The 13482-nt window shown below is 40.0% G+C and overlaps 1 protein-coding gene across 2 annotated transcripts in view; it reads left to right on the top strand.

Moving 5' to 3' along the window:
* Positions 1-13482, top strand: part of SPTLC3 (serine palmitoyltransferase long chain base subunit 3) — a 194543-nt gene that overhangs the window by 42947 nt on the left and 138114 nt on the right. For both annotated transcript variants that reach the window (XM_073008457.1, XM_073008455.1), the window contains one exon: positions 8513-8698. In XM_073008457.1, the coding sequence (XP_072864558.1) occupies positions 8513-8698 (186 nt within the window). The remainder of the gene's footprint in view (positions 1-8512; positions 8699-13482) is intronic.

Raw genomic sequence — 13482 nt, 5'->3', positions numbered from 1 at the left:
TCACTATGTTGGCCAGAATGGTCTCAATCTCCTGACCTCATGATCCACCTGCCTCAGCCCCCCAAAGTGTTAGGATTACAGGCGTGAGCCACTTTTATAATTTCATAATCACCTTTTCCTGTGCCCCCCCCCATTTTTTTTTTTTTTTTTTTTTGGGTTGGACTTGAATTATTGTCTGAAGTCACTTGCTTTCAGTCTGAAGACCTTCCTTTAGTACTTCTTGTAAGGTGGGTCTGCTATTAACAGATTCTCTGTTTTTGTTTATCTTGAAATGTCTTTATTTTGCCTTCACTTTTGAAGGCTAGTTTTGCCAACATAAGATTATTGGTTGACTTCTTAAAATACTTCTGCATTTTGAATATGTCATCCCACTGCCTTTTGGTTTCCATTTCTTCTACTCAGAAGAAAGCTGTTCACCTTATTGGGGTTCATTTTTATGTGATCAATTGTTTGGCTCTTGCTGCTTTTAAGATTTTCTCTTTTTTTTTTTTTTTTTTTTTTTTGAAACGGAGTCTTGCTCTGTCGCCCAAGCTGGAGTGCAGTGGCGTGATCCTGGCTCACTGCAAGCTCCGCCTCCTGGGTTCACGCCATTCTCCTTCCCCAGCCTCCCGAGTAGCTGGGACCACAAGCGCCTGCCACCGCGCCCGGCTCATTTTTTTTTGTATTTTTAGTAGAGACGGGGTTTCACCGTGGTCTCGATCTCCTGACCTTGTGATCCGCCCGCCTCGGCCTCCCAAAGTGCTGGGATTACAGGCATGAGCCACTGCGCCCGGCCGAGATTTTCTCTTTGTCTCTTAACATTTTCACTATAATATGTCTGATAACAGATCTCTTTGCCTTTATTCAATTGGATATCATTAAACTTCCATAGGTATGATTAATGTTTTTCATCATATTTGGGGAGTTTTCAGCCAATACTTATTGAAATGTTTGTTTTGTTCCTTTTTCTCTCCTCTCTTTCTAACACTCATATTGTGTGTATGTTGGTGTACTCAATGGTATCCCACGTGTTTCAGAGACCTTGTTCACTTGTCTTCATTTTTTTCCTCTGGCTTTTTGTTTGTTTGTATTTTGCATTGTATAAATTCCCCTTCTGTATCTTAAAGTTTTCTAATTTTTTGGTCTTCCAGTTTAAATCTGCTACTGAACCCCTCTAGTAAGTTTTTGTTTCTGTTATTACACTTTTCGATTTCAGAATTCCCATTTGGTTCTTTTTATTGTAATTTCTATTCTTTATAAATATTTTCTATTTGATAAGACATTGTCATCATACCTTCTTTTACTCCTTTAACATGGTTTTTTTTAGTTCTTCATATATATTTGTAACAGCCACGTGGCAGTATTTACTAAGTCCAACATCTTGGTCCTTCTCATAAGCAATATCTGTTGTTCTTATGTAGACCACATTTTTCTGTTTCTTTACATGACTCATATTTTTGGCTTAAAACTGAACATTTTAAATAAACTGTAGCAACTCTGAATAGTAATCACTGCCCCCACCCCCGCCCCCACCAGAGGATTGTCTTTGCTGTGTTAGCTTCTTTTTTTAGTGACTTAAACGAGCTATTTTCATAAAGTGTATTTACCTCACAGTGTAAAACCTCTAAGGTTGCCCCTTAGAGAGTGCAGACTTCAGCATGTCGTTGAAATGACAGTGGTTTTAGAAAGCTTCTATATGACTGTGCCTTTCCCAAATCACTCTGTAAAGCTATCTTCCTCTGTTGGTATCACTCCCAACTGTGAGTCTCCACTACTTGCTGCCTGATTGCTCTATTGGTTTTGACAGTGCCCTGGGGCATAAATTGCTTCACAATCTGATCCAATTAAATTCATGATCCTTGGTGTGTTTAGCTTTTGAGGTTTATTCTGATCCTAAGAGGGCTCTTCATAGCTGTCAATTTCCCTGGTTCTCTCTGACTAAACTACCTACATAAAGATTAGCTTGTTGCTTTTACGGAGCTACCAGTCTCTTTTAAAGTGCTTGCCACCAGAATCTCCACTGTTTTCCAGAGCACCCTTTAATCTTGAACTTCCCTACTCTTCGTACCAAATAAGATAAGTTATCTTGGGGAATGCTCTGGAGCTCTCTCTCCCACTGGGCAAAGCCAATGAGTCACTGCTTCAGAGCTAGGGAAAGGATGTTAGCTTTAAGTGGGGCAATACCTTCTGGTTTTCTTGGCTTTACTCTTCCACCATGGAACCTCTATCCTGCTAGTGTGCTGGAGGAAGGGTAATTGGGGCCCCAGTATTCCCAGCATGCCATGTCTGATACAGAGTCTCTACCCTAGGAGTGGGTGTTCATTAGAGGAAACAAACCCTCAACCTCTCAGCCACACTTGCACAGAATTTAGCCTCTGCAAAACAGAACTGAGAGTGATAAGAAAAGATGGTAGCTTGCCCCTCTCAAAGAAATACCATAACCCTTGCCTGAAGCAGGGGACAGGAAGCCTCATATTCTTGGCCACCTGCTCAAAGTAGAATGTTTTTACTTGCTGAACTGGGAGGTAAAGGGAGAGAGTAGGTCATGGCTCAATGCCACAGACTCTCAGTGTTCTTTTTTGATATTTAGTGTATTTCCTTAAATCAATATTTCTTCATTTGCTATATGCCCTTAAGACAATGTCCAAATACTTTTACAAGTTATATTTTTATAATTTTTATCAGTCGTGCTTTATTTCTACTGTGAAGATGATCTCTGAAGCTCTTTATGCCACCAGCAGGGAAATGATTTACCTTCCATAGATTTTTAACCAGCTCCCATGTTTGAACACCATATAATGTTTAAAGTAAATCTCTTATTCTGTAACCCTCACAGTGGCCCTGTTTGCCTACTCAAAAGCTAACTGCTACAATGTAGGCAGAGGTTTATTCTTAAACACCAGCGTCCTTGGAACACCTTGGAAGAAGGTGTTCTCCCTCAGAGAAGGATCTAGGCCAATCTTGGTCATGATGTGGAAAACCCCAAATACATTCCATTTCAGAAAGGAACATGGCCCTCTAGTTAGCTCCAGTGTTCTAGATTTCCTTTGCCATTTCGTCCTCCCTGAGCCAATCTTATCCCCAACCTTCCTGCCCTTGTATAGCAACTAAGGACTGAAAGCCTCCTCTTCCCCCTCATTCTCATCCTGACTTTTCTTTCCTTACACTGACTAACCCAGCAGTGTAAGGGAATGTGTCTTGTTGCATGGGCTGCCTCATTCTGAGAACAAAAGTCTGTTTGTCAATGGATGGTGAATTTGCAGCATTAAGTTGGTTTTAGATTTGCTCATCCTTTTGTATCATACCCTAAAGAGCTAGAGCACAGGAAATGACTGCACCACACATTTTTCAAAGTGCTACTGAGATAGTCTGCGTCCTTGTGGTGAGGACAGTCACGTGTGCTCTTCATCCTGTATCCCTCCAGGGGTCGTGTTCCAGGAATTATACTGTCTCTTACATTTTTCTACAATTATGCTTAATCTATTAAGTATTTTTCTAAGCTCCTATATACACTCAGTATTATTGCAAAATAAGCAACTCCTCTCACTGTTAGTAACCAAAGCCACCACCTTCTCTCTGTCCTCTTCCCTACCACTACACTTCTTTAATACGTCATCTCAGCTCCCTGTCCCATTGCCTTCACATTCTCTCTCTCCTTAAGTACCTGCAGTCTGATAAAACTGCAGGGATAACAGGTTGATAAAATTACTTACTCAAGTTTTCTTGTGAGAGTCCCCACATACAATGGTCTTGTTGAACTTCAATATCTCAACTTTGTATCACTCTTCAATCTCTCACCTCTTCCTCCCTCTCCCACTTGCTGATTCCTTAGAGGACCCTCATTCTCCCTCTTCTCCCTAGGTATTGACACATTATATTCTTTTTTCTTGTTTCTTTTTTGTTTTGTTTTGTTTTGCTTTGTTTTAAGATGAGTCTTGCTCTGTCGCCCAGGCTGGAGTGAAGTGACGCAATCTTGGCTCACTGCAACCTCTGCCTCCCAGGTTCAAGCAATTCTCCCTACCTCAGCCTCCTGTGTAGCTGGGATTACAGGCGCCCGCAACCACGTCCAGCTAATTTTTGTATTTTTTAGTAGAGACAGAGTTTCACCATGTTGGCCAGGCTGGTCTTGAACTCCTGACCTCAGGTGATCCACCCACCTCGGCCTCCCGAAGTGCTGGGATTACAGGCGTGAGCCACTGTGCCCGGCTGATACATTATATTCTTGACCAATATATCCTAGGTCAATGTATATCCTTGGTCTCATGTCTTTCTTCGTCAGACTCTCAGTCCCTTTTTTCTAGCGTTTGGACAAATCCAGCAAGGAAGCCATATATCCTTGGTCAATATATATGACAGAGTTAAATATTTCTTTCTCTTTTTTCTCAAATATGTCTCTAAAAGCAGCATTATCCATTCTAATAGTTTTCATCTATCATCTCTATTCAGAATATTTAACAAAAATCATAACATTTAATGAGTTTTTGTGTTGTGGCAGGTAACCTGCATATATTATCTCACTTAATTTTCAAAATGACCTTTACTAGCCCCACTTTGCACTGGAGACATTTGAGTCCTCGAAAAATTAAATGACTTTCACAAGGTCACACAGTCAGCAAAGGAAAGTCTGACCCCTGAGCAAATCATCTTCATTGTTATGCTCGACCGCCCAGCAACACCAGGCTCCAGTTCAACCTCCTCAGGAATCACTCCTGATCACCCAGTGTGATGTGGTCCCTTCGTTTGCGTCATCCTATGATATTCACATTTTGCTCTATGTTATGGTCATTTGTGTCCCCACCACAAACACACACACGCACACACACACACACACCCTATTGCACTATCGATTCTGGGGGAAACATACTGTATTTATTGATTTCATATCTCCTCTAATGTTAGCCTAGGACAGCCAGTAAAAGAGATACCTGTTGAACAGAAGAATAATTGTCTGTAAAGGGCTCCCTGCATATTCCAGTTTATTTCCAGATATGACAGAGCGCAGGAAGTAAACAAACCCCAGGATGTCACAGTATCCCAAATGACTAGATACTGTAGGCATTGTGGCTCAGGATCTGTTTATTTATAAGGCTGTGAAAGAAAAGGTAGAACAAGCCAAAGCGTATTAGAAATAACAGTGCTTATCTGCAGTAATAACAAGTGCTTAATAAATGTAAACTTATTAAGCAAGATTTTGTGCTTCATTTACTTTGATAGAATGAAATTTTATATTTCAAGGTAACTATCCAACAACAGATTAAGGAATTCCTCCTGGGAGGTGTGACTGACTTCAATTATAAGTAAAAGAATATAGTGAGTCACTAGCTGTCTTTTAAGGAGACCAATACATTTCCAGACAACTTTTTTCTCTGTGAAGGTATCTCATTTTTCCTCTGCCAAATAAAATTAATTAAGTGACATTAAATTAAAAATGTATCTATTTACATGAGAGGACAGTAGATACTGGTTTGAGCTGACGAACATTGTTGAAATTTTCTCCCTCGTTTTATTACTTTCTTTCGGAACAAATCACAGGGGCAAATAAATAGTTACATATAGTCCCAGTCTGTGCAACCAACTGAGGGTTTTATTTGCATCTAGGTAGACTATCTGTGATGTATGGTGCAGGGTTGCCTCAGAGCCAGTTCAAGCAGAAACTGCCTATGGATTTCAAGAGAAAAGTGCCACTTGATTTGGTTACATGTGAAGCTCAGAAATGAAGATGGGTCCAAGAAAGGAAAAAGAGAAAACCTGCTGATTGCCATGGGTTGAACTTGAATGTCCTCACATTTTCTGTCTTTATATACACCCACATAACTTAGCCATTCTCTAAGTCAGCCAAAGGGGTTAATTTGTGAGCAAGTTAAATTAAGGTTCTGAGGTCACCTACACTGGGTTCTCTTTATTCACTCTTTTTCTTCTGTGGTACCCAAAAAAACACTGTGTCCACAAATTCTGTCCCAAGCCCACTGCTCTCCCCTCTTTATGATTTGTGCCTTATTCACCTTCAACCATGACTTAAACTGTGGCCCATAGTAATTGACTCAGTCAGGGTCTTTCTTTTCTCCTACGTTCCTCAGTGCTCTGGGAATTTATGCAGGCAATTACCATCCCCAAATTAGCACGTTCTGTACAGACTCATCATGTCTTCTCTCCAAAAAGCAGCCTTCCTTCCAAATCCTTATTTCTTCTCATCAAGAATATTATACTGCTCCTTGCAGATAGTTTTCTTTCTCCTCTTCCTTGACTTCATATCTAATCAGTTTAAAAGTTCCAACAAGTCTTCCTTCATGAGACTCTGAGTCCCTTCTGCTAGAGTCTGGACAAATCCAACAAGGAAGCCAATTTTATGTCCCTGTGATGCAGAAAGATGTGGGAGGTGGATCTTAAGTGGGCCAGGAGGTCACCTGGAATTGTGGAGATCAATGTAGTCCAAAGGTCAAGTGCAGAACAGACCCAAGGAAAGGAGCCAAAGGTTTGTACTAAAATAGCATAGCAAGATCAGCCATCCGTCAGACCTACATGACTGGTGTAAGGACGTAGTTAGAGGGAGGAGTAGGAATGGAGTCTGTCTTGTTCATCTTTGAATTCCCAGTGCTGAACATGTTGCTTGCTCATGGAAGGCATGCAACAAATGTCCTATATACAGGTTAAGAGTATAACTTTTACTCAAGACTGCATATTAACAAATGCTCTTTCATTTTCATTATTTTATACCATCAAGTAGTGTTTGTGATGACACACTAGACGGGAACATCCACCACTGTTAGTTTGGGGTATCTATAGAGGTAACCCGAAATAATAAATAAATAAGGAAGCAAGTCACCTTAATAATATTTTGTGTTTTGACTTAAGAATTCAAATGTTAGATATCACTATAAAAAGGCTTTTAAAAATTTCTTAAAGGATAATAATGTAGAGATTGAAAATATTCATCTACCAGACTGATTTGCTTTTCATCTATTTTATGGCTTGGGATAAAAATTCCAGTGACTAAATCACAGAGATTCCAAAAATTCTGCTTCTCAAACAATGTAGAGGGAATGAAGATAATATGTTCTGGAAAACTGTGTTGATTATGATGACAAAGATTAGGAAAATGGCAAAAACAGTATTTCAAATGTACATGATTTAATATAATAAATCATTCTACATACATATATATGTATAAGCTAAATTGGTACATCAAATATTAGTAGAAATTTGACAATTTTTTGTAAATCACTAAAAGCTATGTATTCCAAGTGTTCAAAACATTTTTTGTGTGTCACCTCATTAAGAAATGGAGAATCTGCAGATTTATTTATATTTATTGAATGAAACAATAAATGAATGTATAAATATTTATTAAGGACTAAAACAATTAAATATTAGCATTAGAAATATGTATTTACTAATCAATTGACCAGATGTTGTTTGACCTACTATGTGCAAATCAATTAAACAGTCATCAGAATAGTTTGGTGCTAAAAGTCTACTTTCTACTGAAAAGTGAAATAAAACAGACAATTTTTAAAACTTTTTACTATGAAAAATTTCAGGCATACAGAAGAGTAGAAAAAAATATGTAATGTACACCTATATACTCTCCATCCAGAATCAAGAGTTAACATTTCTCAAAGTTGCTTTATGTTTTTATGCAATTTTGACAAACCACTTTAAAAAGAACTACAGCTGTTATAATGCTTTTCCCCTTAATACTTCAGCATGCATCTATAAAGATTAAAACATTCTGTGATATAACTAAAAATATCTCTATCTTCCCTAACAAAATTAATAATTCTTTAATAAGATATATATATGTTCCTCATTTGGATTTCCACAGTTGTTCAAAGTTGGTCTTTCACCTGGTTTTTCACACAAAAATTACAGAAAGAAAACAGAATTTGATGAAGGAACACACACTGGATTTACTTGTTTCTCTTAAGTCCTCTCATCCACCCTTCTTTTATCAGAAATGACTTTTTTAAAAGATCAGGACAGTTGTCCTACAGAAAGTTCTACATTCTGGATTATCTGATTGTTTTCACATAAGGTCATTTACCATGTTCCTTTAGGCTAGTGTTTCTTGTAAAATGGAAGTTAAACATAAGAGCTTGACTAAGTTCAGGTTAAATATTTCATAGGTTTGCTGTGTATTGAATATTACACATAATGGGAGTGTAGAGTGGCTGCTTGTTCCAACATTTATGATATAATTTGATCACCTGGTTAAGGTAACGACCCCAAGTTTGTGATTAGGAAGTAAGCTATGGGGTCATACTTTAGCAACTTGCAAACACGCTCGTCCTCATTAACTCTTCACCCAGTGGTTTGAGTTTCTGTTGAGAACTTTTGCTTGAATCAATTATGTTACTACGGCTTGTAAAATAAAGTTTGAATTTTTGATTTCCCTCTTCAATGATCAGTTTCTAATTTTTTTATAATCTTAAATATGGCCTTTGGAATTTAAAGGGTTGAAAGTTCACAGTTTTAAGTATCATAGTATATTTGTAACAGGAGAATGCTAACCTTGGATTTTCTTTTGTGTTTTCAGCAAAATGGAAGGACACATTTCTATGATAAGCTCATTGTTGAATCCTTTGAAGAAGCACCCCTTCATGTTATGGTTTTCACTTACATGGGGTATGGAATTGGAACCCTGTTTGGCTATCTCAGAGACTTTATGAGAAACTGGGGAATAGAAAAATGCAATGCAGCCGTGGAACGAAAAGAGCAAAGAGTACGTATGCACACCTCCCTGGATCTTTGTCAATGCCTACTACTCTCTAAAGTGTTCTCAGAAGTGGTGATACAGGTGCAGATCCTAGAAAGCATGAGGTGCTCAGGAACTATTCAGTGTAAATTTCATTCATCTCCACCTCCTAAACCCCATTCCCCCTGGGTTTATGGACCTGTTTTTACAAACATCTCATGGGCAACTACTATTTGCCAGATACTGAACTAAGGCTTTTCCCATACCGTATAATATTTAATTTCTGTAACAACCCCATGAGATAGATATTAAAATATAATTTTGAAAATAAAAACATCAAAATATAAGAGCAAGGGCTCCTGGGTGGGACTGTACTTTGGTCTTCTAGTTGTAAGTTGGGTATTACTTATGCTCTATCCTGAAAAGGAAAGTGCATTTGAGTGAACTGGGACATTTTTATTTCATCTAAATCTGATTTCTCATCTTTAACACTATTAATATTTTGAACCAATTCTTTGGGCATTGAAAGAATTTTAACAGCATCTGAAAACTATAGCATTAAACCACCAAAGCTAAGGACCCTCATGGAGTCCATTGCACCCTCCACTACCTCTACTGGAACAGGCACTGGTATCCAATGCTGAGAGACCCATAGACGGTTCACATCACAGGACTCTGTGGAGACAAACCCCAGTACCAGTCTGGAGCCAGAGAGACTCGGTGGGTGGTTAGACCCAGAAGAGAGACAACAATCACTGCAGTTCAGCTCACATGAAGCCACATCCATAGGAAAAGGGGGAGAGTAATACATCAAGGGAACACCCTGTGGGACAAAAGAATCTGAACAACAGTCTTCAGCCCTAGACCTTCCCTCTGACAGAGCCTACCCAAATGAGAAGGAACCAGAAAACCAACCTTGGTAATATGACAAAACAAGTCTCTTCAACACCCCCCAGAATATCACACATTCACCAAAAATGGATCCAAATCAAGAAGAAATCCCTGATTTACCTGAAAAAGAATTCAGGAGGTTATTAAGCTAATCAGGGAGAGGCCAGAGAAAGGCAAAGCCCAATGCAAGAAAATGCAAAAAAAAAGATGCAAGAAGTGAAGGGAGAAATATTCAAGGAAATAGATGACTTAAAGTAAAAACAATAAAAATTCAAGAAAACTTTGGACACACTTTTAGAAATGCAAAATGCTCTGGAAAGTCTCAGCAATAGAATTGAACTAGTAGAAGAAAGAAATTAGAGCTTAAAGACAAGGTCTTTGAATTAACCCAATTCAACAAAGACAAAGAAAAACGAATAAGAAAATATGAACAAAACCTCCAAGAAGTCTGGGATTATGTTAAACAACCAAACCTAAGAATAATCAGTGATCCTGAGGAAGAAGAGAATTCTAAAAGCTTGGAAATCAAATTTGGGGGAATAATTGAGGAAAACTTCCCTGGCCTTGCTAGAAACCTAGACATGCAAATACGAGAAGCACAAATTCACCCAGGAAATTCATCACAAAAAGATCTTCACCTAGGTACATTGTCATCAGGTTATCCAAAGGAAACCATTTTAAGAGCTGTGAGACAGAAGCACCAGGTAATTTATAAAGGAAAACCTATCAGATTAACAGCAGATTTCTCAGCAGAAACCATACAAGCTAAGAAGGAATTAGGGCCCTATCTTCAGCCTCCTCAAACAAAACAATTATCAGCCAAGAATTTTGTATACAGCAAAACTAAGCATCATATATGAAGGAAAGATACAGTCATCTTCAGACAAATAAATGCTGAGAGAATTCATACCAAGCCACCACTGCAAGAACTGATAAAAGGAGCTCTAAATATTGAAACAAATCCTGGAAAACAGAGCTTCTTTGAAGCATAAATCACACAGGACCCATTAAAACACACACACACACACACACACACACACACACACAAGTTAAAAAGCAAAAACAAAAAAGAAAAAACCCAAAGTACACAGACAACAATGAGCATGATGAATGTAATGATACCTCACATTTCAATACTAACATTGAATGTAAATTGCCTAAATGATTCACTTAAAAGATACAGAACCACAGAATGGGTAAGAACTCACCAACCAACTATCTGCTGCCTTCAGAAGACTCACTTAACACATAAGGATTCACATAAACTTAAAGTAAAGGGGTGGAAAAAGATGTTTCATGCAAATGGACACCAAAAAGAGAGCAGGGGTAGTTATTCTAATATCAGACAACTTTAAGCAACCGTGGTTAAAAGAAACAAAAAGAAACATTACGTAATGGTAAAAGGCTTTGTCCAACAGGAAAATATCATAGTCCTAAACATATATGCACCTAACACTGGAGATCCTAAATTTATTTATTTATTTATTTATTTATTTATTTTGAGACGAGGTCTCACTCTGTCACCCAGACTGGAGCACAGTGGCATGATCTCGACTCACTGCAAGCTCCACCTCCCGGGTTCACACCATTCTCCTACCTCAGCCTCCCAAGTAGCTGGGACTACAGGCACCTGCCAACATGCCCAGCTAATTTTTTTTTTTTTGTATTGTTAGTAGAGACGGGGTTTCATCGTGTTAGCCAGGAAGCTCTTGATCTCCTGACCTCGTGATCCACCCATCTTAGCCTCCCAAAGTGCTGGGATTACAGGTGTGAGCCACCGTGCCCAGCCTGGAGATCCTAAATTTGTAAAGGAATTACTAACAGACCTGAGAAATGAGATAGCCAGCAACACAATAATAGTGGGGGACTTCAATACTTCACTGACAGCACTAGACAGGTCATCAAGACAGGAAGTCAACAAAGATACAATGGATTTAAACTATACCTTGGCACAAATGGATTTAACAGACATATACAGAACATTCCATCCAACAACCACAGAATGCACATTCTGTTCAACAATACATGGAACTTTCTTCAAGAGAGACCATATGATAGGCCACAAAACAAGATTCAATAAATTTAAGAAAATTGAAATAATATCAAGCACTCTCTCAGGCCACAGTGGAATAAAACTGGAACTCAACTCCAAAAGGAAGCTTCAAAACCATGCAAATACATGGAAATTAAATAACTTGCTCCTGAATGAGCACTGGATCAAAAACAAAATCAACGTGGAAATTAAAAAATTCTTCAAAGTGAATGACAAGAATGACACAACTTACCAAAACCTAAGGCAGTGCTAAGAGAAAGTTCATAGCCCTAAACTCCTACATCAAAAAGTCTGAAAGAGCACAAATAGACACTCTAAGGCCACACCTCAAGGAACTAGAGAAACTTGAACAAACCAAATGCAAACCCAGCAGAAGAAAGGAAATAACCAGTGTGGCTGGCAAGATAGGCTGCAGCTCCCAGAAAGATCAATGCAGAAGGAACGTGATTTCTGCATTTCCAACTGAGGTACCTGGCTCATCTCACTGGGACTGGTTAGACACTTGGTGCAGCCCACAGAGGGCAAATCGAAGCAGGGTGTAGCATTGCCTCATCTGGGAAGTGCAAGGGGTTGGGGAACTCCCTCACCTAGCCAAGGGAAGCGGTGGGGGACTGTGTCACAAGGAACAGTGCATTCTGGTCCAGATACTATTTCCCCCAGTCTTTGCAACCCGCAGACCAGGAGATTCCCTCAGGTGCCTACACCACCAGGGCCCTGGGTTTCAAGCACAAATTTGGGCAGCCATTTAGGCAGACAGCAAGCTAGCTGCAGGATTTTTTTTTCACACCCCAGTGGCACCTGGAACACTAGCAAGACAGAACTGTTCACTCCCCTGGGAAGAGCGTTAAAGCCAGGGAACCAAGTGATCTAGTTCTGCGGATCCCACTGCCACCGAGCCCAGCAAGCTAAGATCTACTGGCTTGAAATTCTTGCTGCCAGCACAGCAGTCTGAAGTCGACCTGGGACACTTGAGCTTGGTGGCAGGAAGGGCATCCACCATTATTGAGGCTTCAGTGGGCCGTTTTCCCCTCACAGTGTAAACAAAGCCTCGGGCGGGGTGGGGGTGGGGGGAGTTTGAATTGGGCGGAGCCCACGGCAGCTACTCAAAGCCGCTGTAGCCAGGCTGCCATTCTAGATTCCTCCTTTCTGGGCAGTGTATATTGCTCGGGTGATATATGCACCAAAATCTCACAAGTCACCACGAAAGAACTTACTCATGTAACCAAATACCACCCCTGTCAGAGGTTTATAGGAAAAACTCCCATCTCCCTGGGACAGAGCACCTGGGGAGAGGGGCAGCTGTGGGTGCAGCTTCAGCAGATTTAAACGTTCCTGCCTCCTGGCCCTGAAGAGAGCAGCAGATCTCCCAGCACAGCGCTCCAGCTCTGCTAAAGGACAGACTGGCTCCTCGAGTGGATCCCTGACCCCCATGCCTCCTGACTGGGAGACACCTCCAGGCAATGAGCATGATGAATGTAATGATACCTCACATTTCAATACTAACACTGGCAAACAGGGTCTGGAGTGGACCTCCAGCAAACTCCAGCAGACCTTCAGCAGAGGGGCCTGACTGTTAGAAGGAAAACTAACAAACAGAAAGGAATAGCATCAACATCAACAAAAAGAACATCCACACAAAACCCCCATTCGCAGGCCACCAACATCAAAGAGCAAAGGTCGATAAATCCATGAAGATGAGGAAAAACCAGCGCAAAAAAGGCTGAAAACCAGAACGCCTCTTCTCCTCCAAAGGATCACAACTCCTGGCCAGCAAGGGAACAAAACTGGACGGAGAATGAATTTAATGAATTGACAGAAGTAGGCTTCAGAAGGTGGGTAATAACAAACTCCTCGGAGCTAAACGAGC

The sequence above is a fragment of the Chlorocebus sabaeus genome, chromosome 2 (genome assembly GCF_047675955.1).
Source record: "Chlorocebus sabaeus isolate Y175 chromosome 2, mChlSab1.0.hap1, whole genome shotgun sequence".
NCBI lineage: Eukaryota > Metazoa > Chordata > Mammalia > Primates > Cercopithecidae > Chlorocebus > Chlorocebus sabaeus.
Note: the sequence above shows the minus strand (reverse complement) of the source record. Positions and strands in the feature narration are given on the sequence as shown.